The sequence below is a fragment of the Lates calcarifer genome, linkage group LG13, assembly GCF_001640805.2.
Source record: "Lates calcarifer isolate ASB-BC8 linkage group LG13, TLL_Latcal_v3, whole genome shotgun sequence".
Taxonomy (NCBI): Eukaryota; Metazoa; Chordata; class Actinopteri; family Centropomidae; genus Lates; species Lates calcarifer.
In genome coordinates, this window is record NC_066845.1 from 650,141 (window position 1) to 664,294 (window position 14,154).

Here is a 14,154-nt window from a genome sequence, read left to right on the forward strand (position 1 = left end):
AACTTGTGAGTCTGTCATGTGATCACGTTTCCCTGTCCCAGTGTCAGAGCTGTTACCATGTAAGACTATCAGAATTAAATGTCCTTGTCTGGAATAATGAATGATATTATTAATATGTTGATGCATGATGAATAATGTTGGATTACTGTTTTTTTTTTCATGTACTGTTTGGGATTTTTCTCTAATGGATATATAATAATAATTAAAAAGATAAAAGAAGCATTTCAACACTGATTTGGATGTTGTTAACCATGGCAACAGAATCTTTAAACAAAATTTAAAAGCTTTAATTGCCTGAATATTGGTTGAATCACCACTGTGGTACATGAGTCAGTGACACAGAGTGGCAACATGAAGGTTTATTTGTATGAAAACGTCTTATGTTCCCAGTTTAGATGGTTAAAATCGAACAGCTCTTCTTGTTTGTTCTTTCCTCAGGGGGCCATTCTTACGACCATGCTGGTTTCTCGAAATTTCTCTGGTAAGCACTACCACATAATTCTTTTATCCTCCATTACTGTAAATGTACCATTCATATCTGTGACACATCAGTCAATTTATAGTTTATGTAAAGATGCTAAATGTAGAGATTTTACTGTCTGCATGCGAGTTATATTGATATATGTCAATACTTAAATACTGAGGGGGACTAAAAGGTTTTTAAACATAAATAAATCAGTTTAGTCTGAGGAACATGGCACCATGTTAGAGGACTATTAAAGTGATTCCTCATCTAAAACTGTGTCTAATATAACTGCTGTGAATCCACGCTGATCACTGGTAGAAACCTTTTCAGCCACTTATAAAGACGTTGATTGATTGATTTTCTCCTCAGCCAAAATGGTGGCATGCTGCCTTGTAAACAATAGTAACAGTAAATATTCAGTGACAGACTCAGTTGTCTCCCTTATGAGAGAGATATATTTTATGTTAAAGTGTACAGAGCATGCTTTCAAAAGCAAAATCACATCTTCATTTCATCTCAGTGCAACTTCAGTGTTTCCCTCATTTTTATTCAAGTCTTTTTTTTCTAACTGTGGCGACAACACTTACACACCCATATAATACAACACACTGTCCTCATGAAGTTACAAACAACACTGATGGGACGTTTCTACAACATTTTCACATTGAAAAGCATATTCAGTTCGGATGTAACCCAAAAGCTTTTACTGTTCACACCAACTGAACAGCAAAGGTCAGTTGTCAGCATTTTTTTTTTTGCTAACTTTTAGCTCACAACCACCACATCTCCCTCCTGTTCTCATTATCTGAGCTGATTGGAAAGCTCCACACTGACAGTAGTTTACCACATTTTCACACTTAACCAAGCTTAAGCTGCAAATGTCCTCACTGTGTAAAAATTCAACATGTAAGACCATTTGAACTTGAAGCAGAAGGTTTAAAAATCCATTGTAGGCTGCAGTAAAACATGGGGAAACATTGAATTTGATCAGCAAGCCGTGGATGTGTTTGTGTCTGTGTACTCGTCTTTGTATTTGTGTATATCTCTGTACTTATATTACACTTCCTTGAAGGTTTAACATTGATTTTAAATCTCTGCTGTAAAAATTTAGTACATCTATGCCTCAGAGACTTCTCTCACAAATGCCTTTCTTTAGTCAGGAGTTGTACCTCTTTCTCCTAATTTATCATATAGACACCAAGATCCAAGTATAAAAGTGATGCATCAGTTTTACTTAATGGGACGTTTTCAGCACTGCTGTGGTCAGCAAGCAGCAACAAATGAGATAAAGAACTTAAGTGCAGTCAGGACAGTTTGTAAGATGACTGACATTGTGGTATTATGGAGTATCATAGGAATCAAAATAGTTCCTTGATATTTGTTCTGTTAACACAACCACAGTGTCTGTGTTCATGTACAGTACCTGTGTATTTTGCATATATAGATGTGTGTGTGTGTCTGAGTGATGTGTGTGTGTGTGTGTGTGTGTGTGTGTGTGTGTGTGTGTGTGTGTGTGTGTGTGTGTGTGTGTGTGTGTGTGCGCAAGCATGCTGCTTCAGTAAACATGACTCACAGCGGCCGGCTCTGACACTGTTAAGCTTTGCAATGGGAAATGGTCTGAACATCCACTAAGCAACCACTCGGCTCTTTAACTCCCACACTGACCCGGGTGTGTGGCCTGGCTGTGTCACCACTCTCAAAACACCTTTTCCTCGCTCTCTTCCCTCTTCTTAGGAAGCGGTGCTCCATTACAAGTACGAGGTCATCGGCTAAAAAGGGAAAAAAAAAGTAAATGAATAAAGAGACAGACCTTCAGGAAGAGATAACAGTGGCACATTACATCAGCGCAAAAGCAACATCAGTGCTTTATGCAATATGGGTTACTGTATTCTCATCATACATTATGAATCATCAGCTATACAGCTCAGTGGATATGTTTACCCCTACATGCTGATGTAATGCCCTGTGGTAGTCATACCATGTAAGTTATATGGATGAAGTTCAGGTTTGGATATAGTTTTAAATTGTAGATTTATACATACCCACAGTAAATCTCCTCAATATGTGAGCACTGCAGGTCTGACATTTACTAACACTGACTAAATTCTGTATCATCATCACCATCATCATCCTAACAATAACGCTGTTTCCAGGTACACATAGAGACAAAAAGCAAGCGTCAAAGAGGCTCAGGTGAAAGTGAAGATTTGTGTCTCTCCCTGACATTTTTCTCTGGTGACCCCTCTGTCAGAGCAGCGGATTCATATGTGACAGGATTTTTCATTGGTTTGTGTTTATGTATTAATCCCACGTCTCTAAACTAATAAGCCCTGTTTGTCTCCGCCTCTTTGTGTCCCACCTTTTCTCTCTCTTTCCCCCACCCTGCCCACCTTCTGTACCTCCTGCTGTGTCTCTGACTCACGCCTTCCCCTCACCTCCTTTTCCTTTTACCCTGCTTTCTAAATGCCATCCCACCCTTTCTCCACCTTCTACCCCTTGTTTTCCCCGCTCACCTCTCTCCTCCCTCCTTCTCCTTTCCTTCTTGCCTTGTAACTCTGTTTCGTCACGTGTGCCTGGGGTATTGGACTCTTTAACAGTGGGCAGCAGGCAGACCACCGCTCCAGCCTCTGTCACTGCGGCCGCGGCAGCGGTGGCTGCAGCCGCCGGCACCACCGCGGGGCTGGTGGAACAAGGTAGCATGGTGGCTCACCCAGGGCATGCCACCCCCTCCCCCCTCCACCCCCTCCTCTATCCCCTGTATTTCACTCTTTATTCTTATTCTCCCTCCTCTTCTGTTTCCTCTCTTTCATTTTTCTCTGCCTCCTCTCTCCCTCCTTCCTCAGCATGGGAGCTCAGAGCATGATGGCTGACCACGCGGCTAACTACATCTCCCATCGACTCATCAGCAGCAGCATTAGCTATGTTTCCATTCAGCTGTTTAGCAGGTTTTATGCAACATGTTTACACTCACAAAGGATAATTGTAAAAGATGTTGATGCGGTGAAAGGACAGTAAGATGAAGCATCATTTAAAACCTTCTTCAATTCACCCATTTTACATTGCTGTCTCATAATTCTGATGTAAAGGATGGAAGCTCAGCTACTGCTGTCATTTTCCATGTCAGCACATCTGTCACCTCCTGTCTGAGATCTGATAGGTCGGCTTCAGCGCCTATCACTGTGCTGTCATCACCTGTATTCATCCTCTCACCTTCATCTCCAGAAGCAGCCACAGAGCATGGCCTCGACCCAGCCAGACCGCTGTCCTGTCCTGTCCTGTCTCCCTCCCTTCTCACTCTCTCACTCCTCCCACCTCACCTCTGTCACATCATCACTCCATTTTACCCCATTTTCCTTTTTCTGTATTCTGTCATCTCTACCTCTCTTGTCACTGTTGTCTCTCAGGTCACCTCATACTTCCACTCCCATTTTCCCTCTTACCGCCACACATTTCATATCTCACTTTTCCCCCTCACTCCTCTTTTCCCTTTCTCTTCTTTTCTCTGTCTGACAATGACACTGGAAAGTTCACCCCTGTCACTTTAAGGATGGAACTGCCCGGGAGCTGTCGGTGAATGCTGCATGGGGCACTGGACTGGTGCATGCGCTGCAACACTTGGGGATTGTGGTGCATGGTGAACACTGTGGAAGATGCAAGACTGGGCTGGTTCTCATGAAGTGAAAAAAACCTTTGAAGCTGTGGCTTTACTGCTGTTTCATGATGATAGATCCCATAGTAGCCCACTGACTGAGCTATGAGCTGTAGCTCCTACAGTCCACATACTGTTTATGTGGCTCAGATTTTTTTTACTACTTGTTATACAAAGCAATATGCACTGCCCACAGGCTGTAGCCAATAGTCTAGACATGTAGTGAACTTTCAGTTTTAAACTCTATAGACTAACTGCAGTCTTACTGTGTGTTCAGACAGAATTTGAGGTGAATTTTGGATGGCATTGCAATGGCATACAAAGTCAGTGGAAATGCATCTGCCCGGGGTGTTGCAAAAAATACAAAAAAGTGTCTGCACAAGTTGCAAATGTTTCAGCTTGAGCAAACAATTCCACCTTATCCGGGGGCCCTAAGAGTCTGCTCCTTAAACATACGGGGAAAAGGAAAAAGGAGAGAGACCGCAGAGAAATTACAGAAAGAGCCGGAGTTTGTGGTGAATTTTAAGCTTGAGCTGAACTCAGACACACACACAGACACACTCCTACACAGACAAGTCAGTGTGTCTGTTGTTAGCTAGCTTGAAGCTATCGTCTGTACAGTTGGTACATTGAGTGTTTGTGGTAAATCAACACGGGCTGCACAGATGAAACAAAAATTTGCTTCTTTCTCTGTCCAAACACACTGTCAGACATTGAAAACAAGCAGCGACCACAGCTGATGTTTTGTAAGTTTTAAAACATTTTCCGAAATGTACTGAACCACCATTGCCATATCAACTTGTTAGGGCTAACCTTAATAGCAGACAGTTGCCTCTTTGCATTCACGGCTGACGCAGAGCAACATGGCCATCCCCTGAGTCTTATTTCTGCCCTCCCCCCCGACAAATGTAAATCTAATATTTACTTGCCTTTAGCTGTTGTTTGGTCAGAGAAATATCTAGCGTGCTACATCCTTGGCTGCCCTCACCAATGAGCACAGCTTCTCTGATCTTGTTTGCTGGAAGAGGCTGTTTGAGCTTCAATATATTAGCAGTGTTTTTTTATGCTGTTTATTTGAAGAATATTAATGCTGTTAAACCCAAATGTAAGCTCCAGACCTTCACTCAGTGAAGTGTAAGGGCAGTAGATCCTGAGGACATTTAAATGAATGTGAATCCAGCCTAATGTGTTTATTCGGGATACGCAGGGATGAACCGCAGGCATAAATGACAAAGAGCTTCACATGACAATCTAGCATTGAGCTAAGGAGACAGAAGTAGTAGCAGTGTCCTTGTTTCTGTGGTCCACTGGGACTCCACAGTCCTCTCTGTGTCCCTCAGCCTTCACTAGGCTCCAATCAAATATTTATAGTGGGCTGCCTCCCCCTATCAGCCTCACTCTACCTCACTGGCTTACTGGAGGCCTCACTCTAGCTTGCATATTCATACGTACAAATACAGTCACCATCTACTACACTGTACTCTCATGCAGGAATAGGATAAATGTATCTTTCATATGGCCCTCCATATGCCATATTATGTAGGAAAAGTTCAGGCAGTCTTGCACCTGAATGGGTCACTTCAAGCCCTGGTTTCATTTCCAGAAGGCAACTTTCAGCTTGTGTGATTACCACCGAATCTTCATGCGAGTCCATGCCCATCCTTGCTTCGCTCTTGCAGTGGTGCATCTTGCCTGTTTTTAGTGGGGATTTATCAGTGACAGTACTTTTGTTTTAATCTCTTCCTCCTCTCTCTTATTGCTTCATGTGTAATTTGTGGCAAGGTAAGGAGCACCCACTGCTTCTTCACCTTCTGTTTGAATTAAGCTACCTTTGACTTTTTCAGGTTTCCACAGAGATTTCATCTTCACCTCTGGAATTGAAGCCATTTTTTTTTAGCAACATTCAGTTCAGGTTTTTTTATTTTTTATTTTTTTTAATAATGGTGTTTGGAAAGAGCACAGTGAAATACTCTTATCACTTTCATTCCTCCTCTCCTTACTCTTCTCTGTTCTCCTTTCATATCCTCTGCCAAAGCCATCAGAGAATATGAGAGAGTGAACTTGACACTATTCTGACCCCATTTCTTCTCCTCAGTAACAACCAGCCTTTGGAAGGAGACTGAGCAAGAAGAGCACAACAATAAGCCATGCACGTTCATGCCACTCTCACATCCCTCCAGATTATGTAGTGCTTCTTTATCCCCTTGCTCTGTCCATGACTGCTGAATATGCAAACCTCACTTAAAGCATGGGATACAGTGTCACTGAGGCAGAAAAGTAAAAAGAAAACTAGGACAAAAAGGTGGCGGTAGTGTATTCAACTTTTATCAGTCTGTCTCGATCTTTGTCTCCCTTTTCGAGCTACATCTTAAAAAGTCATCTTGTAAGGACGTGCTTTTTCAGGCCTCCTTTTGATTGGCTCCCCAAAAGAAATCACTGCCCATTTGAAATTCTCAGGGAATTCAGGCTTCTGTTGAAAATTCAGTGCTCTCTGGCTCGGAACATGTTTGGAAATGGACGTGAGAAATTCACAGAGGAGCTACAGTATGTCTCGTGTTCAGAGAGAGAGACAGAGGAAAGAGGGAGAGAGAGAGAGAGAGAGAAAGAAAGAAAGAAAGAGTGGCAGAGAGAAAGAAAAAAAAAAAACCCAGACCGCCAAAAATAGTGTTTTATGTAATGTGGCTGGCTGCTGATGTGATTGCATGTGATTAGACTTGAATTTGCACTCAGCCCCTTAAAAAGTCCCATTAAGGATCACGTCTATGGGAGTAAGAGAGGGAGAGGAAGAGTATGGGACTTGGGAACTGGCAGGTGATAGGCACTATTATCTCCCAAATTAATCTAATTTATTCTTTAAGATGTAGCCATACAACTATATAACAGACAGATTACTGCTGTTTGGTCATAATGTAGGAGTCTGCTCAGAAGTCCTCAAATGACATCAAATATCTAATAAAACAGTGCTTTCAGTAGCACTCTGTCTATACTAATGACTACTAAAAATAGCCATAAATACTTAGAAATTTTTTTATGTAAGCACCCTTACAGTTAGAAATATGATTCAGTAGCTACCTGCAGTTGTAATGTATCAGGGGAAAAAAGACTTGTCCTCTTGTGAGTATAAAGAGAGGTGGAAAAGTATATTTAAAGAACCATTCTTTTTGACTCTAGCCTGTCTTCTCTTGTGAAACAGGGAGATTGCTTTTCACATGGATCACTATTCCTCCCTGTCCATAGATCACAGAGATACAGTGTATTTATTGGAACAAAAATGCTTGAAAATCAAACTTTAGCTTTCAAAAATTATTGTTTTTTGTGCTTTAATAGAGAGAATGGTCACAGGTGCAGAGACACAGACATAGAGAAATCATTGCTGTAGGAGATGTGCAGTTTAACAGCCAAACAGATAATCCACCAAAATGGGAAATGTAAAACTCATTACTTCCTGTATGCCTGAAGTCCTTTTCTGTGTGCCTGTGTCGATGGTTGGAGCTGTATAATCCCAGCCGGTCTGTGAGTGCGTTGTTGGTATCAACTTTTAAGCGGCAAAAATACACTCATTTGCTCCTCGTTCAATCTCGCCAACATCTGGTGTTTTGTTAGTGTTAATCCTCTGTCTGACATCCTCGCAGACACACCCACCGTCTCCACCGACACCAACATCACGGAGTGTCTGGCTCTTATTTCCGGGGGCCCCTCTGGGTGAACACGCGTCTATCTAATGCTATCAGACCACCTTGCTATCCGTAGCTTTAGCGGTGCAGTCATGGTAAAAAGCCCCGCGGACCGTCTTCTGTTGTCTGCACACAGTTCCCACTGCTGTAAGGGATTATGGGTATTACACTCATCAGAGGACTGTGTCTATGGTATCATTCTTCCTCTCCTTCCCCCCCGGCTTCCTCATTACCCTTCATTAGAGAGCAGACTGAAGACTAATCCTCCTTAAGGCCCCACCAGAGTTCTCTAAGGCAGGGCTTATTGTTGGGTTTAGATGGCTGCCGTGCGAGGTGGCCATCTTTGTTTCGGCTTCCTTGCGGCCACGAGGGGACCTTGGCACGGGAATTGATGTGGAACAATGAGCTGGAGTGTATTGTTAAGGCAATTGTACTGGGTAGCTACTCAGGACAGGCTGGGGAGATAAACACGGTGATGGGTATAATGATTCCCAGTCCACCTGACCAATGAGCTTTGGTCTTTAGCGCTGAACACCTTGAGACCTTCTTGGATCTATAAAAGCCCATACGTCACCTTAATGTGCCTCTATAGTGGGGTTAGTGATTTTCAATTACTTTACAGATCGTGTGATGGCATAATGAGCTTGGCTTTGGAAACAGTTGTTATTTTTAGAAGGTATCTCGGCTGCACAGCATCACTAGAAGGAAACGTTTATGTGTGGATAGCAACACACATCAGTACCCAGGCTTTCCATCATAATGTGGTCTAACCATGACGCGTGGGCCTCACGCAGGTTTAAATAAATCCAATTTTGCCAGATTAATCAAAGTACAACTTAACTTGAAGCACATGCTGCTTTTGTGAGGAAAGTATCAGCGGGTTGCAGCGAATGACTGATAGATCAATTACTCATACCCATTCCTAGTATTTACTGACTTCTGGAGGTGGCAGGGTTGCGTAGCTGGAAGAGTTACAGAGCTGCAATAGTAAAATACAGTGTAAACACTTTAACAGGAAGGTGCTAAGGTGTTGTTTCCCCAGCTGCTATTTTGTGAAAAGGCGATTTTGCCGCAGGGGTCAGTAACAAGCATTATTTCACAAAGTCAAATGAATGTAATCTCTGAGAGCTTTAATTTACTGTAGATTAAAGATGTAGCAGATACTGAGCGTCTCTGAAAAACAGTGAGTCATTGTTGCTGTGCTTCTCTGTTGCGGCTCATTCTCACCTCTGACTGGATATTTTTGCCTCTGCTTGTCATTGCAGCAGCTAAGACCTTGCTCAACAAAAAGGCAGATGTCAAGGTAAGGGTGATGACATTCTTCTTCCTCCTCCCTCTCTCTTCTTGTCTCTTCTTTACTGAACTTTGCAGAGCTCGAAACTCCTGCCTCTTCACCCTCTTTGCTCCACTGTTTGCTTCTTTCCGGTTAATCTCACTTTTGTCTTCTGCAGCTCTCTTTTCTTAACAGTTGAACGTGTTTGTCTCTCATTAATTCTGTCTCATGTCCTGTACGTTGTGATCTCATTGGACGTGTTGTTTCTTGTGATGTAAGTGAAGACTGTGGTTTTGTTTTCAGATAATGTGCGTCTGTGACAGGGCTGCTGGATTTTTCACAAGATATTCACTGATCATTTTTGTAAAAAGCCACAGCCCTACGTATGTGTTTGTGTGTGTGTGTGCATGTATCAGCCTGCGTGTCGCTTGCCAGCGCACAAGCCTCAAGTAGCACATCCCTCTGAAAGCAGCCTTTATTTTGATTTGGCATTATTCAGCTTATTGCCACCTCTCCATCTCCATTATTAAATGTAACCATCTGTCAGCCCTCCCCATTCGTTTTTTTTTTTTCATCACTTCCTCTCCCTCTCATCCCTCCATTTCTGTCTCTTCCTCCTCTTTCACTGCTTCCCTTTCCTGCTCACCCCATCTGGTCTTTAACCCCACATTCCTGTTCATCCTTTAATGAAGATCTCTCACCATCCCACGCTCGCACATACACACATTACAGTAACACATCCCACACACAGCTTCCATGAATGCGTCTGTGTGTGCAGCAGTGCATGCACGACAGCGTGCGACAAAGCATGGAACATGGTGTACATGCAAATCAACGTGTTTGCTTCTCAGCATTGTACAGTATGTTAGGTAGAGCTTTGCGCACATGCACGTACAGGTGTGTGTTTCTGTGTATGTAAATGTGACTCTGTGTGTGTGTGTGTGTGTGTGTGTGTGCGTGCATACATCACATTTGTTTGTCAGTTTGAGAAGAGAATGAGAGCGCAAATGGGGGTGTTATCATGCCTGCACACAGAACGTGCGTAAGCGTGGGTGTCCGCATGTGTGGTTCACTCGTGTGCGTGTGCAGCCGTGCGTGCGTGCGTGTGTGTGTGCGTGTGCGAATGGCCCCCCTCCCCTCCCTCCCTGCTCAGTCAGTTCAGCAGGGAATGTGACTCTGGTTCCAGGAATAGCTGCCAGTCTGGACCCTGGAAACTCAGATGACAGAAATAGACACTTACTTCCACTGCGGCGCACTCATCGCCTAGCAACAGGCTCCCCACACACTCACCCCAAACCATTTCTAAAGGCGTCTTCTTCATTTGCTGCCGTCCCTACTTTACTCCTTCCTTGTTTCTCTTCTTTTTCCTCCCTCGTCGTGTCCTTTTGTTCTCTCGGCGACTCCGGCCTCCTCTCCTCGGCCTCTCCTCCCTCTTTTTCTCCCACTGTTTCATTAATGTGTAACGGCACCTGACGTTTTTCAGCTGTAGCACCTGCTCGGTGCAAGCAGGCAGTCCCCCTCTCTGGCACTGACTACACACTGCCTTCAGCCCCACGTGCTGCCAGCTACTGCCCATAAAAGCCGCTCTGTTCAGCTTCATTCAGTGTTGTCACATTGACCTTTTAGTTTTTCTAAATATATGACATGTAGTATTCTCATACATTGATATGATGGTTACATGAACTGCTAGAAAACAATCCAACCGATTTGGCCTGCTAATGATTTGTTGACGTATAAATGCTGCATCTAACAACAGATTTTAAATTTAAAACGAGTTCTGGGAAACTCCCTCTCTTGCTCTTCTGTTATCCCTCCATCTTGCTCCTTGTTGCCCTGAATGCTTTGAATCTGTTGACAGAAGAACAGTGGGTCACAGTTTTGCAGCCTGCACGACTCTTCTGTGATCTGATCTTCTGTGATTCCCGCTCCTGATGACCTCCAGTCAAAGTGCTGCTCCTCTCCGTCTGCTTGCACCTCCCTGCCCTCGCAAAATCTTATTTCTTACTTAAATACTCGTCCCTCTTCCAAGCTCTTTTCCAAACTGTCTTGAAAAGTTTGATCCTCCTTTTTTTTTAAGAATTGAAACCTGCATTGCCATCAAAGTGTACAAGTGTTGGTTTAGACTGACAAGTTCTGTTTTGTTCTTTGTGCCAGTTTATTCACTTGTTGTCATTGGTCACTTTACCCCCCCACCCTCCTTTTTCTACCATCCATCCATCTGTCTGTGCATCAATAAATCCATCCGTCCATCAATCGCCTGAGGACAGAAACGCAAGTCCAGCTCTACTGTCCAGTACATGGTGAGCATGCTATTTATGCATTTGCCCAGTCACTCCTTATTTTGCTCCCTCTCTCCACTCGTCTGTTTGTTTTATCCACCGTTCCCCTGCCTTTACTTTATTTCATAGGTGGAGTCAAGTCTCCTTCCCTTTACTAAAATATTAGTGTTTGTCACAGTAGCGCTCGATTTATGAAACATTTTTATTACAACAGCAGTCTGGTGCCATGTACTTCCTGGGAATAATGCTGTGGTGCACAAGAGGTGATAGAGTTTACATGCTGGCAACAGCAGCAGCATCTTGTTAGGGATTACAGAAACTGAGTATTTAACATGAACAGCAAGAGCTGCCATGGCACATACAGTCATGCTTCACTGACAGAAGATGCCAGGCAGAAGTCAGAGCGTCGGCTCTTGTAAAGTGCACTGCCATAAGACTAACCCTGACATTATTCTGAAAACGTAATGGAAGCAGGATGTTTCCATCAGAGTTACTCCAGGGATGCTGCTCCAGATCTGTCAGGGGCACACTTTTAGAACACAGCCAGCGCTTGTGCTCGTAGTTTTGATACAGAACTCTTTGGTCTTACAAGACAATGCACATACTTCAAACAATAAAAGTAGGGGTAGAAATATGGGGAGGAGGGAGCTTCGTTGCTCCAGGGTCCACCTCTAAGCTGTGACTACAGCACCTCACCTTTTTTCTTTTAATTGAACTGGAAGGGAATTTGACTCCTCTGCCTTGAGGACCTGGCTTTTCCCCCTGACCTGGTATGCCCCCTTTTTTCTGCACCTCCACCATCTCTCCTCCTTTGTTCTCCCCGTGCACTGATTCCTTTCCCTCACCTGGGAAACCACCTGCGGATACTTTTTACCCACTTTCCTCTCCTTCCTTGTTCTTGGTAACATCGTTAAAATGGTGTTGATTGTGAAGATGTGTCAACGCTTCTCGTCATGTGACCTCTGCTGTGTGAACTGAATTACATCACCACCATTTGGCTTTGGACGTCAACAGTTGTCTCCACCACTGATGAAGCTTTGGTGGTGGACTGCTGTCATCAGGCTGATTTTTTTGTGAACTGGAGTTGATACTACAAACAAGCTTCGACTAAGACAGCTCATCGGCTAATCGTTACTTTGATGAGGAGTACATTTCCTGTTACTGCCCGTCAGTGGAGGCAGTGGAGTGATGGCTGACAGTGGCTTCGGTTGGTTTAATGTGTGTGTCAGTGTGGGGGTTTGTTTCGGCGCGAGTGTGTGTGAGTTCACTCTGTGTGTGTGTGTGTGTGTGTGAGAGAGAGAGAAAAGTCTATATGTCAGCTTATTGTCAGCTTACACCAGCTTTTATTTTCATGGCTGTTTTGTGTGTGTATGCATTGTGTTATGTCTTTGCACTTGTGTGTGCTGACGTATAAGCTCTCCTCGTTTCCTCTCCTTGTTTCCTCTCCTCTCCTCTCCTCTCTTTAGTAAGCCCAGTGGCTTACAGAATTCATATCATGGTTAACATATAGTCTGAGTCAGTGTCACTGCACAACACTGGACAATTATCAGATACTATTTATTTAATCTGTGTTCCTTCAAGGTTGTCTTCTCAAAATGTCTTTAAAAAGCAGTGATTTAGATTTCTCCAAGGTCTCAGAGGATATTTAAGTCTTAAATTTACAAAGGTATACAAAGATCGTAAATACTTTTCTTATCCTGACATTAGTTATTGAATATTTCTGTAGGTGATTTTAGCAAGACCTGCTCTCAGTACTGTTCTAGACCTCTGACCTTAAATTAAATGATTATTTTTTAATTGGTTATTCCGTCCATGCGTCCACTTTCTGCTGCTTATCTAGTTCCAGGTCATGTTTAATGATTAGTTAATCAAATTAGAGCTGAAACTATTAAGATGATTAATCAATTAACTGACTGACAGAAAAATAATCAACTCTTCTGACAATCGATTAATCATTAAAGTAATTTTTCAAGCAAGGCTATATAAACTATACTTTATACTATAATCTGTATAATCTGTACTCTGTACTGTAAATCTGTTAATCAAAAAAATGGACGGATGAATTTAGGAGGAAAACAATCATTAGTTGCAGCCCTAAATTATAGTATTACGAATGTTCCAGCAAGTAATAACAACAACTATTGTATGTTTTATTTGTATGTTTCTAATGATTGTGAAACAAGCACTGAATTACTGTGAATAATTTATTGAGACAGGTTCTGCAGTCAAAGTTCATTTAAGACATTTAGTGTATAAAATGTCTAAATGAACTTTGAACCTGCAGAAACTCAGCTGAAATTCTCTCACCTCTTCTCCAGGTTTTTTTCCCTCCTTCCTTTAACATTCACACCACATGAAGGCTTAACGAGGCATTAAGTAATCTACGACTTCTCTTGACCTCTATCACTGACTAGTAGAAATGGCTTGGATGTAACAGTGTTACATGATTAAGATTTACGTCATGGTAGCTGACCTCTTAGAGTGAGTCACTTTGATGATTCACTTCCTCACCCAGGACTCTGTCCCGTGTAGCAGTTTCAAGTGAATATGTTTCGAAGCGGAATTACAAATAATGTCATGTAGATTCAATGCAAATATCATTAAGATTGAGCTGAGCTTTAAAGGACCGGCCGCTCTTTGATGTGTGGTCTTCAAAGGAGCATTTGATAGAGGCTTATAAAGGTGATTCATTACGGCCAAATGGCACGGCTGCAAAGCAGCGGAAGTCACCAGTGACAGCATGATGTCATCACGCAGTGCCACCTGCCACCTTATGTCACCTCTCACATGCACAGACCAGTCTTGTGAATGAA

At 42.9% G+C, this 14,154-nt stretch overlaps 1 protein-coding gene across 32 annotated transcripts in view; it reads left to right on the forward strand.

The window, feature by feature from the left end:
- Positions 1-14,154, forward strand: part of camk2b1 (calcium/calmodulin-dependent protein kinase (CaM kinase) II beta 1) — a 71,866-nt gene that overhangs the window by 35,387 nt on the left and 22,325 nt on the right. For 6 of the 32 annotated variants that reach the window (XM_051074992.1, XM_018700675.2, XM_051074991.1 and 3 more), the window contains exons 12-14: positions 439-481; positions 9,055-9,092; positions 11,330-11,362. In XM_051074992.1, the coding sequence (XP_050930949.1) occupies positions 439-481; positions 9,055-9,092; positions 11,330-11,362 (114 nt within the window). Of the gene's footprint in view, positions 1-438; positions 482-3,063; positions 3,160-9,054; positions 9,093-11,329; positions 11,363-14,154 lie in introns of all 32 variants that reach the window. The other 26 variants (XM_051074996.1, XM_018700889.2, XM_051074998.1 and 23 more) reach the window with 6 other exon arrangements.